This window comes from Rattus rattus, chromosome 14, assembly GCF_011064425.1.
Source record: "Rattus rattus isolate New Zealand chromosome 14, Rrattus_CSIRO_v1, whole genome shotgun sequence".
NCBI lineage: Eukaryota > Metazoa > Chordata > Mammalia > Rodentia > Muridae > Rattus > Rattus rattus.
The window spans coordinates 23,234,384-23,251,041 of record NC_046167.1 but is presented as its reverse complement, the minus strand read 5'-3'; the positions used below and the strand labels follow the sequence as shown (position 1 = coordinate 23,251,041).

Here is a 16,658-nt window from a genome sequence, read left to right as displayed (position 1 = left end):
TATGTGTTTGGGCATATGTGTACACAGGAACATGTGAAGGTCAAGGATTAACATGGGGCATCTTCCTAAATCACTCTGTGCCTCATCTTTTGAGACAGGATCTCTCAATGAACCTGTAGCTTATCCATTTGTCAGAACGGGCTGACTGATGAATCCTACCCAGGGATCTTCCTTTGTCTCAACTTCCCCAGTGCTACATTTACAGGTGTCCATTGCTGTACCCAACACCCGAGCCCTTCAAAATATAGGCAGTGGGGATTGGATTCCATCTTTATGCTTATACACTAAACACTTTACTAAGCCATCTCCTTAGCCCCTTATGTCTTTCCAGTGATTTTAGTTATTTTCTTTTTATTTGAAACCCAGATATCATATAAACAGTTTCTAGCTCCTATGGGCTCTTGTGGTGACAATCTCAGTCACATTAGCTTGCATAAATCAACTCTAGCATGCCATGAATGTAGTAACTGCAGCTCATGTATGAGAGACAGAGTCCAAGAGAACATACACTAGCTTTCTGCCAGACATGTCAAATAGCAAGGGTTGAATGAATCCAAGAATATAAAAGTGTATAAATGGAATTCTTACTGAAATGTTCTTACTGAAAATAGTTTAGGATTATACATAGATTTTTGATTCATAAAATTACAAAACTTTTTCATTTGATCCATTATCTTTAAGTTTCTGGAGGATAAAAGAAAAGTCTAGTTAGGGAAAAGAGTCCAAAGGTGGGCAACAGAGTCAGAGACAGTCCCTGATCCAGTTAGGGTTCCCACATGAAGACCAAGCTGAACATGTGTTACATATGTGTAGGGGCCTAAGTCCAGCCCATGTATCCTCTTTGGTTGGTAGTTCAGTCTCTGTGAGCCCCTATAGGCCCAGGTTAGTTGACTCTGTAGGTTTTGATTCTGTAAGTTTTCTTGTGGTATTCTTGACCTCTCTGGCTCCTTCAATTCTTCTTCCCCATTCTCTACACGAATCGCCAAGCTACACCTAATGTTTGACTATGAGTCTCTAGACCAATTTCCCTTAACTGGGTTGCCTTGTCTAGGCTCAATAGAAGATGTCCCTAGTCCTACAGTAATTTGAAATGCCAAGGAGACTGATATCCACAGGAGGTCTTCCCTTCTCTGAGGAGAAAGGGCAGAGGAAGGGGGAGTTAGGGTGAGAGGGGCTGGAAGGATAAGAAAGAGGAACTGGGAGGATAGGAGGAAGAGGAAGCTGCAATTGGTATGTAAAGTAAATAAATTAACTTTTAAAACATCTACATGAGAATTTGTCAGTGAAATCATTTGGCAAAAATTCTAACAAGGAAGTAGGCATGGTAACCAGGCATGGTAACAAATGCTTATAATTCTGGTACTTGTGAGGCTGAGACAGGAGGGGTCTGTGGTGATGTGAAGAACAAGGAACCCCACAGGCTCTTGTGTCTGATGCTTGGTCTTCAGAGAGCGGTAAGGAGTGCACTACTTGAGGATTAGGAGAAATGGTCTGGTTGGAGGAGGTCTATCACAGGGGGGAGCTTTGAGGTTTCAAAAAGTACACGCCAGATCTAGTGTCTCTGCTGCCCATGGATCAGAATGTAGCTCTCGGCTACTGCCCCAGTGCCAAGTCTGCCTATATGCTGCCATGCTCCCGGCCATGATGAAAAAGAAATAAACCTCTGAAACTCTAAGCAAGCCCCCAAATAATACTTTATTTTTTAAGAGTCATGGTGTCTCTGTATAGCAATAGAACAGGGACTAAAATAGGATCCAAGTTCAAAGCCAGACTGAGCACATGTCAAGACTCCATGTTTGTTTTCTCAAGAAAACAAGCAAGCAGCAGCAACAACTAAATCAGCCCTAGTAACCATGTGACATATTCCCTCTTCTGCTCAGTTAACACCACTTAAAACTGGTGATGAAAATGAAGTGTCCTTTGAGACGATTGAACCATGATCCTTTTATGGTGATGAGCCAAGACCTACAATGAAAACTTCACGAGGAACAACACGTTTTCAGGAAGAACAAAGCATGCAGTCAATACTATACACATGTAGACCACATGTTTGTGACTCTTTCGGTGGTCGTGCTGCTATTTAACAGCACTACAGAATCTAAAACGGTGATATTCAAAGGACAATTTAAAGATTACTATATCCAATTCTCTAATTAATCAGCGGAATAAGCTGAGGCCCTGTAACAAGTCCGTTGGTGAAGATTATGTTGTGGCCTCCACCAAACTCGATGCTCCTTCTTGATACCTACTCTTAGGAGCACAAACCAAACCTATATTTTAAAGTGATCTTGGAAGAGGATAATTAGGATAATCCTGTTGCACTCTGCAGCCCTACGAGTGTTTCATGTTTCAAGGTCAAGCACAAATGTCAGGTTATTCAGAGAGCACCTGTGGTACATTACTTGGAATGACTAGACTGTTGCCAACAACAAGCTTTACCATCCATTTAAAGTGGTGACAGTCATAATTTCTAGTTTGACAAGATTAAAAGGGTTTTATACTTTGAAATTTTTCAGGTTCATAGGCCTTTAATCTAGTTAATAATACAACAAAATCGAGAACATCACAGGTTTTCTTAACTAAAAACAACTATTTGCAAAGGTTAAATTTCATTGTCAACTTCATTGGACATGAAATTACCTAGGCAAGAAACCTCTTGGGGGTGCACGGAAGGGTATTTGCAGCAAGGTTTAACTGAGGAGAAAGGCTGGCTGAGCATCAGCATTCACTTCTCTCGGCCTCCTGAGCATGGGTGCAAAGTCGCCCGTTGCCTCACACCCTTGCATCATGCCTTCCCTGCCCCATGAACTGTGCGCTCCATCTGTGAGCCAAAACCAACTCTGCCTTCCCTAGGCTGCTGCTGTCAAGTGCTTCATCACAGCAACAAGGACAGGAACCACTATACTCCTCACGATTTTGAGGAAGTTCTATTTTTAATTTTTAAAAATTCTTTGACAATTTCAAACATATGTGTAATGTATTTTGGTTGTTTTTATCCTCCCACTCCCTTCCCTCCTCTCCTTTCCACTCAAGCTGAGCTTCTTCTAAACAAATTCCCTGCCACTTTCATTTATATGACAGACTGAATTTAATTAGGGCTGGAACACAGTCTCTTCTACAAAAATAAAGCACAACTCTGCTTTTGAACACCGAACCTCTTCACATCCTGGAGTACACATCCATTACCTGGAATAGAAACCCGCTTAGAGGTGGGCCTAAGAGCAGTGACAAGTAAGTTACAAGTTTCAAAGGCTGGTACGCTGTCAACACTTCCTTATGTTAGTGTTGATAGCATGAGAGAGGTCGGAGTGGTGACTGACAGCCAGAGCCAATTACTGATGCTGACTAGGTAATCCTTCCTCCTATCTATTCACAGGGCTTAGCCTTTCTCATTCCAGTAGAATATATCTTACATCTCCATAACCACTTCCCTCCCTGTACTGTGCTGTTCTGAGGACTGCAGGCTGGAGTAACTTATGATCAATAGTGAATAATACTGCTTCCTGCAAAAGCACCTCAGGATATTCACCCCCCCAGGCTGTGCGGTAGCTGCTGGTCTTCACAGTGCTCAGAGCTCCAGACGTGCCACCATGCTACTCAACAGCTCAGAAAACCAAGGTTTTTCTTTTCCTTTCCTTTCCTTTCCTTTCCTTTCCTTTCCTTTCCTTTCCTTTCCTTTCCATTTTTCTGTTTCATGTTTGGGGTATTTTTTTTCCTCAACAGATCTTACTATGTTGATCTTTCTATGTCTAGCTGGCCTGAAAAAATCACTATATAGACCAGATAGGCCTTGAACTCACAGAGATCCAGCTGCCTCTGCCTCCCACAGTGTTACCATTAATGTTATATGTTTCTATATCTGGCTAAGTTTTTTAAAGCACATTTTTCCATGGGACAGAAAGGAGAGATGAAAAAGAAACCACATATCCAGGGTCATGGTTAAACATTCACTTCATTCTGCTCCCAGATTAAAATTTTTATATAAGCCAATAAAAACTGAGTGCTGAAACCTGAAAGTCATGCCAACTCCACATCTTCCTATACAGCATATTCTAACAACTCAGGAAAGAGTTAAACTGGGAAGAGCCAGAAATATTTTTTGAAGTAACCAATCTAGAAAATTCAAGCGAATCCATTCTTACATGTAAGAAAGAAATGAACTCACTGTAGAAAACTTGAAGCCTATTCTTTTTTGGGACAGGATTTCTCTGTCTAACTGACCCCACCATCCTGGAATTCACATTTTAGGCCAGGCTGGTCTTGAACTCATGAGATCCACCTGCCTCTGACTTCGGAGTGCTGAGATTAAAGGCGTGTGCCACCACACCCAAGCTGAAGCCTAGTATGCTCACACTAAGCACTACCCATGTGACTTCCCCTCTTTCAGCTGCTCCATTAGAACAGCTACATAGTATAACTGACATGACCCAGTACCTCCGGATTGCCACAGTGAGGGCCTCTGGTGAGCTGGCACAGGGACAGATGACCTCCTGTCGAAGGCCTTTACTCTGGAAGACATTGAGAAACGCATCACAAGAAGAAATAGACCCTGGAGGGAAAGAGGGACAATGGTCAGACAAGTGTAATACTGTGACTGACTTAAAACAATCCCACAATAGAAAATTATTTTTGAAATTTGGATTCAGACAGTATGGAGAACAAAACATTTACTACAATTATTTATGCTATATTGAAACATATTTGCAAACTTTTAGAAAAGAATTTTAAAACTAAAACTACAGGTAAGACATTTTTCCTAACTAGTGAATTTACTTTATTAACTCCCTGAAACCTGGTCTACAATTTTCAGTATGCAGGTTCTAGAAAAATATCTCAATCAAAACAAAGGAAACGTCTCTTAAATGAATTTGCATTAATTACTAAGATCCTATGAAATACATGACTTTCAAATACAAATTTACTTTAAGATCTGTGATGTGTATTAAAAATAATTAATTAGTTCATAGTCTATCCAATTGTTTTAAAAATGAAGGAATCATTTTTAAACTAAGTTATCTGTTTCTAAGTTCACTTTCACCCACCAGTCATCAGGAAAACATAGCCTGCTTTAGTTTACAAATACAGCTAAGCATAGTTTATAGATGAGGTCAGAAACAGTCTTTCATTCAATTCTCTTCTGACTCATGCCTTCTGATATTATAGACTCCCATCAAAAAAACAAGCTATTTCAGGACATATAAAAGATATTTTAAAGAAATGTTAACTTATTTTATCTGAGCTTTAAAGTATTTTATAATGAAGTTTTATTAAATGAAAACTTAATTTACTGCTCAGTTGTACAGTAGACCATAAAATAGTACTTCCTGAGCTTTTATTCTATGCCAAAGTACTAGACTTGAGGATTGGCCCACTTAATCCTTAAGCATTATGATCTGACTACCACTGCAAAGTTTAGAAAACAAAACTCAGAAAGGAACTGTCTCTATAGAACCTGGATATTTCTTTAACTCAGGCCTACAGACTGTGAACACCTTTGTCCTTAACCACTGTTATCTGTCTTTAAGGAGAACATTGCTTGGTTATTTTAAGATAGTCTCAACCAAGATACAGATTAGAAAAATCAAAGCATGAAAGTGACAAGAAAGGCATGTGGAACACAAGAGCTTTGCGGCTTCCCATCTTAGGATCTACAAGTGATGCTTCACTTACAGGGATTTGCTCCATCAGCCACTATTAACATGCGCAGGGAGGACAGGTTGACATCTCTCTGATCTCTGTGTGCTACAAGTGCCCAGTGCATGTCTCTTGATTTCACACAAGCCACTTTTGCTACAAAGGAAAATAGAAGTTATCATGTGTCACTGCCAGACTATGTGGAGCTGAAAAGGACAGGTAATTGTGATTCATGGAGAATGGTGAATTATCTTGTCACCAAGTCACCCAAAGGCCCAGGAGAGACCAACCTTTATACTGGCAGACCTTCTGGATCCAGGAGAGGGGGTTTACCTTCATCAGCGCGTATGGGATGCTGATGACGTGCATCATGTTCATGACACTCTGAAACCAACGGACGAACACGAGAGGTAAGCAAAGAGGTGAGGGTACAGGAGGAGGGGGCTCACTGTTCCGATGCAGGGAAACATGTAGGCCAAGGCTCAGCAGGTTAAACACGAGCACTTCAAGGAGGTACTGAGGTTGACTAACACAAGAGGAGCTTTCAGAGGACAAGTGGATGGCTGACTCAAGTTAGACTCAGTATTATTAGGGTATATTCTGGTATAATCCTTTAAGACAAAGTGACCTCTTAGAGATTTGTACATCCTCTCTGTTCCTCAACTACTCCTGACAGAATCAATTCTAAATCCAAATCATCTTCTTGTTAAAATCTTGTATTAAAAAGAACCCCAATAGGCATTTTTAACAAAGCTGACTTTGACAGGCTTGGGGAGACGGTTCAGTCAGCACAGTGCCTGCCAGGTAAGCCTAAGAACAGAAGTTCTGATCCTCCAACACTAGGTAAAAAACTGAACATGTTATGTGTCTCATTAACAGCAGCACTTGACGGGTGAGGGGGCACAGACAGGGGAAAACCTGGAGCTCACTGACTAGCCAGCCTCATCCAATCAGTGAGCTTCAGCTTCAGAGAGGAAAAGACCCTGTCTCAAAAAGACAAACACATCAGACATTACCTTTGGCTTCTATACACATGTCATAGGAACTGCATATCTACACTTACAAGTACATATACCACACATGCACAGGCACATACAGTGAGCACAACATATACAATACATATTCAAAATATGGCATATTTATGAAAAAAATGCTCCTCACTGCAAAACAGGGAAATACAAATCAAAACTACAATGAGTCATCGCCTCTTTCAGACCAGCTATTACAAAAAAAAAAAAAAAAAGTTAGTGAATGCTCAGAGAAGGCTAATCTCAGAGACTTGGTGGGAATGCGCAGTAGTATAACCGTAATGGAAAGTGGCTTGAAGATTGCAACACACGAAACCCCTAAAACAAACAATAACTAGACAACTTCAGTGTGATCCACCAGGACCAACACTGGGTACATTTACAGAGGAACTGAAATCAGCACATTGAAGATACATCACACTCATGAGCACACGACAGCACTATCTGTAACAGCCATGATACAGATTTAGCCTAGGTCACTATCAATGGAAGGAAGGATAGAAAACATGTTACGTATATACAGTGGAGTATTTTGAAGACATAAGAATGAAACCCTGCCATGTGCTGCAATATGGGTATAATTGGAGGACTCTATGTTAATCAATGCTATTATGTTAATCAGACAGGCATAGGAAGGAAAATACTGCATGGTGTAATTTACATGTGGAATTAAAATGTTGGTCTCAAAGAAGAGGTGGATGCAGTAGTGTTCTTAGGCTTTGGAATACGAGTTCAGAGGGGATGAAAGGATTGTAAATGCACACAAGATACAGCCAGATTGAAGACTAACCTCTAATACCCTACACTTAGTCTTCGCCAAGTGACCAAGAGCGGTAACTTTGTAATCTCCATATTACAGTAGGGTAACACAGGTGGACAAGACTGATAGATCTGGAATAGCTACCAGTGGAATTCTGAGTGTTCTGATGCATGTTTCATGGCAACTACTCTGCTTCCATGTTACCACATATTACATGTACTTAAAGGTCATGAGACTACTTCATATGTAATTGTTAAATATAAACAAACATATAACTTTTTATAGTCTTTCATTCTAGAAATCCGATTCCTTTTCAAAGGGTATAGTAGCTGTCTCCAAGAATAATTTTGCTAGTTTATACACTATAAGGCATGCAACTATGGAAAGCTAACAGAACCACAGTCTTCCTTCCAGCCTTGCCAATGTACTTTGCGACTCTTCGACAGTTCCTTAAAGTGGAAGATAGAAACTGATATAAAAAGGGCCAATGAATATAGGTTGTGATTAAGACTCAAGGGGTTTGCAGATATCTTAGATCTCCTGCATAGCCCAAGGAAGAACTGTAAACATCAAGCCAGTGCTTTCGGGATTGGAATTTGTGCACTGGGAATCAGTGCTTCAAGAGGAGAAGCTCCAAATGAAAATGGAAAGACCACTGTATGTCCCCCAGGAATGTGTTTCTATAGAACCTATGCAAACCCAGTTGCTCCTAAGGGGCTTCTTCCCACTGAGTTCTATGGTGAAGGAGCTCACACATCTCCAGGATGAGGCAAAGTGTGTGCTACAATGTGTTCGATCATTTGGCTTAAGGAGTCAACAAAAAGAACTCAAAAACTGCCAGGTACTGCAGACAGGAATGTAGAACATCAGGATTAAAGCATGCTGTCAACAAGTAAGCTACTTGAGCAGAACCGGCGACACTCTCAGAGAGGGCAGGGATACAGAAGGCAATGCATAATCAGAAGCAGGACATAGGCTACTAGAGATACTAACTCTAATAATAACCGTTTTTGTTCTCATGGACATGACAACCACAGAACCACATGTATCACAAATGTAAGCAGACTTGATAGCAAGCCACATTATTCTTATGCTAAGTACAACAGGTAAGACTCATTCCCATTTGTCTCTACCAATAAATGAATTTTGCCAGGTCTCCTAGCTACTTGGGAGACTGAGGCAGGATGATTCCAAGTTCAAAGCCAATCTAGATAACTTACTGAGACCCTGTCTCAAAAATAAAACATAAAATAGCCAATCTATAATTCAATGGCAGCATGTTCAAAAATTCCTGCATTTAATTTCCAGGGCTGAAAAGAGCTTCTTGGTCACATGAATATGATACTCACTAGAATCAAAGCTACAACAGGGGCAGAGCTTTGAATGCAGGTTTCTTAATTCTCTAACCCTGATCCTGTGTTACTCCCTCTGCTTCAGCACACACTGGTGTGCCAACATTTCAAACCATTGTTCTGAATCTCTACATATAAAAGCATCCAGATGTTAGAAGTAAGTCTTACACAGAGGCCAGAAGGGGTCAGAGTCACAAGCAGACTATCTATAGGATAGTTACAAGTTCGTGGAGCATACGAATAGTTGGCTTGTCAACAAATAACTGACTATGATATGTACATTCCCAACAATTATGTAAAATTATTTGGGATTTCTACTCTAGAAAGTAAATGAAGTTTAAACCTAAGAAAGTTCTACAAAAACAAACAAGTCAGTCAAAATCACCCTCTGCATGAAATAGATGGGGAATCCCAATCAGGCATGTTTTGTGTTTCTTTTTTAAGTGCCAACACCTTTAAAAGCTAAGATTATCTCTCTACTAATGTATCCACAGCCAGCTCCACAGTCACTTTTCAAGTGGCACTGATAAGGAGCCAAAAATCTCTCAATAATGCATCCTAAATTTCCATTTTAAGAAAAATCTAAAGTTCTTTCTCCCTTGACAATAATCTAGTAGCAGACTTCCTGGTTCTTAGAAAACAGTAAGAGCATTCTACGTAGAATGGGAAAGCTATGCTGACAAATAAGGCAGCAACAACACCAACGGGAAACCTTCAGAGCCCGAAGTAGGGGATATCTAAGGACCTTAGAAGGGATATTCTTATAGCTGATACCTCAGCGTATGGGTCCAAGATTCAAAAAAGTTTTTCTGAGATGAGCTGCCTTTACTGTACTTTGCAGAAAGCTGGCTGAGTGGACAATATGACTCCTAACACAAGATTTCTTTGTCTATACTGAGGGAAAAGCTTTGACAGAAGTTGGGCACACTTGCATAAAAGACTCATGAGGCATACAGGGAGTTTACTTACTGTCAGTATGCCATGCCAGAGCCCCACATCCTTCTTGAAGTCTAGAACATTCACAATGGTTTCAGCTGTATAAAAGAAACAATTACAAGTTTTACTTGACATGATTGAGCAGCCTTAGTGATGTGCCAAGGAAAACCCACCACCTGAGGGGTCATCCTGGATCTTAGAAGAATACCATATCTCTCTCCACAGAACCCTGCAGTCAGCTTACAGACCACTAACAAGCACTGGCCAGGCTGGAGAGTATTTCCAGGACAATATTTGGGCATGTAAGTGCACAGCAACAGCTGCCCACACATCACTACTGAAAAAGATCTGACCATAGCAGACACACAGTGGTACAGGCCTGTGATCCCAGCACTTGGGAGGCTGAGAGAAGATAATCACAACTTTGAAGCCAAGGCTGGACCACACCACTACCTCAAAGCTAGATTGGGCATAGAGTAAGACTTCTACAACTTAACAACACTCCCACCCCAACACAACATTACTTTCCTATTTATTCCCCACTTTCCTGAGATTCTTTTAATTTCTCCTCTGAGACCTTGTTCTGCTAACAGGGAAGCATGAAGGGTGAATTTTTGGCAGTGCACAGACTTGTTTTGTCATATGAGTGCTCTGTAAAGGTGGTGGGGGTGGGACAATGAAGAAGGTAAAACGCATCAAGACAGGGATGGTGTAATACTACAGCATAGGAATGAAAAGAAGTAGAAAGAGCAGGAAAAAAAGCTGTGAAAATATGTTGTTGAAAATAATTATTTTCAAAGACCAAAGCAGTGATACTAGCTGCCCCAGCACTGAGGATTTGACCCTCATTTGACCTTGTTCTTATCTAACCGACTCAGTGGGCATTTCAGTCACCTGTACACAGGCTTCTGGACACTTCACAGTGTCCTAGGAACTTATCAATGTGAGGTCTCATGGTCTCCTCATTCTGCCGGTCAATATTTACCCAAGGTTTAATCATTCTATTTCCTGCTCTCCTACCAGAGAAAAAAAGGGAGGTGGATTAGGAAGATTAATTAAAAATATCGATATCCAAAGAAAATACCCTAGATTCCTTTCTATAATTTAAAGTAAAAATTATTGTTTATTCATTCATGTATGTGTTTATATTTGCTTCTGACACCTAAAAGGTGACAGCCCTGGACCTTCCAAGCATGTAGGTCAGTACACACAAGTCATTGTTTTAACAAAATAGTAGTAGCGTTTAGAGGTCATGCTACTCCATGTGTTAAGTGGCATAACCATTAATAGAGCAAGTCTAGAGAACACATTATTCCTAAAAAGGGAAAGGATGAGGAAGGAGATCACATGATCAGCAGGAAAAAGGAAACTCACTTAGAAGTGGAGCTAGGGACCATTGGCTTCTTCAGGTCCCAGAAACTGATGTCAGTGTAAGTTTGTCTGCTGTGACTATGCCCTCCCTGTGCAGGCAGTTGGGGGTTGCTTTAGCTTTTCCTTCTGTGTCCACTCAAACCCATTATCATGGTTATTGCCACCCACTCTACCTCTGCTTCATAAGCGAAGAAAACGCACCAGGAAAACAACAGTCTTCCAATAAAGCTTAAGAACCCTATTCTCAGAATTTCTTATTCAATAGTGAAGAGTGGGCTACAACATTGCATTTAAAGAGAAAGAGCTTCTAAAAACATAGAGCCATGTGCAGGTGGGGATGGTGGGGATTAGCACACGTGTACCAACTGTGAGATGAATCGCTCACTTCCAATCTGTGTGGTAAAAGTGCTAACACCTCTTCTGGGACTAAGCCTTCCAGGACATGGTAAATATTAAATGAGGCCATGGGCAGGGCTCCAGAGTGCACACAAGAAAAATGTCACACGAGGACAAAGTAAGAGTGTGTTATATAGAAGGATGGTGGAGCCCCACTGCCAAAATTCTCGCTGTGGACATTCAACTGCAGTTCCCGGGCCTGTTTCTCCAGTGCAAGCTGAAGCACTAACTACTACTTAGTACGTTCACACACTGAGGGACAGCAATGGGCACAAACACAATGTTACTTTGATGGGTCCCAGTAGGAACCACACAAGCTGGTTTGCCATTGGCATCCCTGGTCAGTGGGATGACTCCAAAAACCCAGATCCAAGGGAGTCTCAGGGCCTTCCATACCTTCTGTATAGCCACAGGCCTGTGTAAGTGCCTGGCAGTGTGTCAGCAGCGCTATCCTCGTCACCGTCACACCAAGAACACTTCCGTCTTTACACGTCTTATACTGAAACGAGGCAGAAAATATGGAAAGGTGTTTTGATAAATACATTTCTGGTCCCCACTCAATACTTCTAGTTAATGAGACTCTGAGTTCTCACCACACTGCAACTAGTATAATGAGGTGAAACACAAATCTTTTCCCAGTAATAGACACTTGCCTCTGTGGAAGGATGGCATCCATCTTACCTCAATATAAGCTGTGTCGTTATTAGCATCTTTGATGTGTGGAAACCAATCCCGAGGAGGTTTAGAGAGGTGTTTTGATTCTGTGACAAACCATAGCAGCTTTGGCCAACCTTGGAAATAAATTATAAATCCCTTTTAAATAAATAGGACCCAGACAGCAGGGCTGTAGAATCTCTTTACCTAGTATTTCACAGCTTGCTCTCAAACACTCAGACTACATGGAACCTCTGATTCCCACATGTAAAATTGACAGTTATCATCAAGAGTGTTGAGGCACCACACACTATACCATGTCACCCCACAGACTATGAGTTACCTGTACTATCAGAAATGTTGACAGATCAGAAAAGCTCTGGCCTGAACTCAATAGGACCAGTCTGTAAAATGGAAGATCTACAGAAGTGTGTTCTCCCAGAGGCTCTGTGGCGTACCTTTGAACTGTGGGATCTCTCCTGTTGGGCTTTTTGGCAGTCCTTTGTGACAGGCATCACTAGTCAAGGCAACAGTTACTCCACAGCTTCCAAGCAAGAAACCTATCTGTTGGCTCCCTGCATCCTGAAAGGTGATCAAGGCAAGTTTAAAATCTAAGACAAAACTTTACTCCTAGCTAACGTACTGCCTCATCTTGGGTATGTGGAAAATAACTGCCCTCTTCAAGACCCTTCCCCCACAACCCTGTGTGTGTGTGTGTGTGTGTGTGTGTGTGTGTGTGTGTTTGTGACAAAGACAGACAGACACAGAGAGAGAGACAGAGAAAGAAAGAGGCAGACAGACAGGCAGGCAGAGTGATTGACTGACTGACAGAGAGAGAGAGAGCTCACAAGCACGAGCTCCCACATTTAAAAAGCTGGGTAGGTAGGAAGGATGAGAGGATTTGGGAGGGGTTAGGAAGAGGGAAAATGGCCAAAATATATTATGTAAAAATTAATAAACAAAGACAATGATCCTAAGGAGAGAAATTATCAGATGAATACCTCACAACCTGATTTTCACACTTTCAAAGACTGGTTATAGAAGTGTCACACCTGGTGGGGTACAGAACCAAGAGAAATGTTTACTCAGAGTAATGACAACTAGAATCACCTTTTCCATCTGGCACACATCACGAATCAATGGAGTGACCAACACATGCTAAAATGTGCTATGGTTACAGGGTGATAACTCTAGAGAGACAGAAAGCCTAGGAAAGCACCAACTGCCAAGACTGAATGTCACCTTTCAGCAGATGTCACAGATGGGGCTGTCTCTGGCGGCAACAGCCTCAGGAGCTGCCCCCCTGTGTGAATTTTATTGCCACTGTATGCATCCTGCTTCTGAAAACAGATGATAAGCAGTCAAGACACCTAAATTCAATGTCCCCGCCCCATCAGCTGAGCTACTATGCTGATGAACTGAAAAGTAAAATCAGAGTCTCTGAGTACCCAGTATTGATGCAACTAAAACCATCATGGTGTTGAAGAGTCCAGGCTACACCCAGAGTGACCCTATGAACAACCTTCAGGAAGACTGGCTTGTTGTATCTCCTGCCTGCTTGTCCGAGGAAATCACTGGGCAAAGCAAAGTGCTATCACCTAGGGTATTCATCAGCAGTAACATTTCAAAGCTGTTGTCTGCTAAGATTATACTTTTCCTAGTGTAGATTTAAAAGCTATAGTTTCCTTACGTGGATTGTTTATGTGCTAGTTATGTAAGTAATACAACCCTGCAATGAGAGAGGTGGTGTGGCCCTCACTAGATGGGGTCAGGCCCCCAGTCTTGCAGACATTGTGGGGTACTTTTTATTGTTGCAATACTGTTTTCAAGTAAAGTCCAGATCAAACACCACTCAGCTGAAGAGGTGAGGTAGGCAGGCAGGAGAGGTAGGTTTTCAGCAGCAGGAAGTGAGTCAGGCATACACCACAGCTGTCTCCCAGTATGGAGTGACTGGGGTGGCATACAAAGGTAAAAGGTTATGACGCTCTGATCTTGGACCTAAAGTCAGGAGTGCACCTTTCCCTTTACTCCAAGAGTGTGTGTGTGTGTGTGTGTGTGTGTGTGTGTGTGTGTGTGTGTGTGTGTTAGAGAGAGAGAGAGAGAGAGAGAGAGAGAGACAGAGAGACAGAGAGACAGAGATACAGAGACAAAGAGACAAAGAGACAAAGAGAGACAGAGAGACTTATTAGCCCCAAACAATAAATCTGTATACATATAGACCTCTAAAAGCTAAAAACTTAAAGTTGAAAGAGCATTTGGTAAGTATTTATGAATTCCTGGGGTGTTCAATCCTCAGTATTGAGAGAATTTTATAAAGAGAAAGCAGGAGAAGTGGGGAAGGTGGGAGAAGAGAATGGCAGCAGGAGGAGGAGGAAGGATGGTGAGGGGGAGAGAAAAGGGAGGAAGAGAACTATGCAGTATAAAAGGGCTACACATTAGCTTCAGACCAACTCTGCCAGGTCACTCACAGCCCCCTTGGGGTGACACCAAACACACATGCCAGAGCCAGCTTCCTCCACAGCCTTCTATATCCAACATCTAACCAAGATGGTAGATGAGGTGATGAATTAGCAGACCACATCAAAACAAAGGTCAAGAAAAGACCCTAGTGGTCCTCAGTCTCTGCTCCTGACTCAAGGACAAGATAAACAGATAATAAGCCACACTGCAGCAATGGCTTCCTATGGTCTACAAGGTCTCTAGAAAGGATCTGCCTCCATCTGGCTAGATGAGAGGTCAAACCACGGAAATAGTCACTGTAATTTAGGGACATGAAATGAAATAAATCCTCCCAGACATACAATCTGACCATGACATCATTTGCCCAGGTGGTTTCTGTCTCAGGTTAAGCAGACTTGCAGACACACAGAAGGGAGGACAGGCAGGCTGGGTTGCCATCATTCCCACCCCCACATTAAGAACATCACATCGAAATTGGTAATTTTCCCCTTGTTTAAGAAAAGCTATACCAAACTAAAATTCAAATATTCTTAATAATTTCCAAAAATTTCTCCAAGATAAAAAAGGATAATGGGAGAGGAGTTGGGGGAAAAAAAGGATAATGGAAAATGTTACTGTTTAGAAATTCCATTTGTGTGGCCTCTGTGGACTCCTGACATCATATCAAATTTTCCTCATCATGACTAAGATAGATATATCAATTAATGTCTTTTCTGTTATCAATTTTAGTTGTGTTTACAATGGAAACCTTTAAATATACACAGAGATAAGAAAAACATTCTAATGTGTAGATCATCCAATGTTAATAAGTTTTTGATCATCATTAATTATCCTTAGTATGCAAGTGGATATTCATAAAAATGTTTATACATAAGGAACCCAGCATAGGATACACACACACACACACACACACACACACACACACACACACACACACACACACACACACACACACACCATATCCACCAATGTACAATATCACACATATGAATACATGTTAGGGTGATACATGTGCCCAAATACATATTTATATGTCCATACACTTTAAGGAACACTCACATACCATATATTGGCATTTAAGAAAGAGAATTCCAGGGGTCTGCCTTACTTACAAGGACACTTCAGCCAAGATACCCTTGCTAGAGGAGGCCTTCCCTCATCCTGGCAGTCACCTGCTCATCTCCTTGTAGCTCTTAGTAGCTCTACTTCTATTTTCCCTCAATTCCTGTGGCTCAAGATCCCAAGTCTATTGAATACATCTCTCAAAATGCCACTCTGCTAACCTAAGGTGGTGAACATGTAAGACTCTGACATTACTCCTTCCAGAGGTTCATCTGAAATGGTATTTGAAACATTGCCATCTTTTGTTTCTAGACGGTGTTTCATTCAGTAGCCCACTTTGGCCTCATTGAGCCCAACCCATCAGGTTTCAGTATCCCTACTGCTAGGACTGCTGCAAGTGCAACATACTCCCCCCCCTTTGGAAATATTTACTAACACAACGAACCAATCAACTATGACGTGAGCTCTTTGGAGCAGGCCAGATACCCTTGATAACAGACAAAATGTCTAGGCAGCAACAGACCCCTGTGGCTGTTATGCAGCCATTCAAGTTACAGCAAGCCTGTTCTGTCCTGTCATCACTGGCATACACAGTCAGAGTCTTCATTCTGTCAGCCTGGCTCGGTCTTTGTGATTCCTATCCCTTTGTACACAGACCATCACACTTGTGGATAACCTTTGTTCAAGGACATCTTGGCATAACCTACTTTTCACGTTAGCAAATCCACTTGGCTGACAGAAATATATACAGATTCAGATACCATGAGATAGTGATAAACATTTTCCTGATGTACACTGACAAAGCTGTAGATTAGCTTTTTCTTGTCCCCCTCACCTGTTGGGTCACCAATTTCTCTTGATAAAAATGCCTAGATGTTTCCTTTTCACTACCAGGATTATGAATGAATGAATGCATGCATGCAAGTCACTACTTAAGGCACTCAACGAGATTTAGGATTAAGAACAAGGACTGTTCAGTAGGGCCTTTGGGGCAGCTCCAGTGGC

The 16,658-nt window shown here is 41.6% G+C and overlaps 1 protein-coding gene across 2 annotated transcripts in view; it reads right to left on the bottom strand.

Moving 5' to 3' along the window:
- The window catches only part of Dip2c (disco interacting protein 2 homolog C), a 150,948-nt gene that overhangs the window by 87,692 nt on the left and 46,598 nt on the right, over positions 1–16,658 (bottom strand). For both annotated transcript variants that reach the window (XM_032884503.1, XM_032884504.1), the window contains exons 9-15: positions 12,590–12,713; positions 12,159–12,268; positions 11,874–11,976; positions 9,744–9,808; positions 5,925–6,018; positions 5,671–5,790; positions 4,435–4,549 (exon numbers count right to left, since the gene is read on the bottom strand). In XM_032884503.1, coding sequence (XP_032740394.1) covers positions 4,435–4,549; positions 5,671–5,790; positions 5,925–6,018; positions 9,744–9,808; positions 11,874–11,976; positions 12,159–12,268; positions 12,590–12,713 — 731 coding nt within the window. The remainder of the gene's footprint in view (positions 1–4,434; positions 4,550–5,670; positions 5,791–5,924; positions 6,019–9,743; positions 9,809–11,873; positions 11,977–12,158; positions 12,269–12,589; positions 12,714–16,658) is intronic.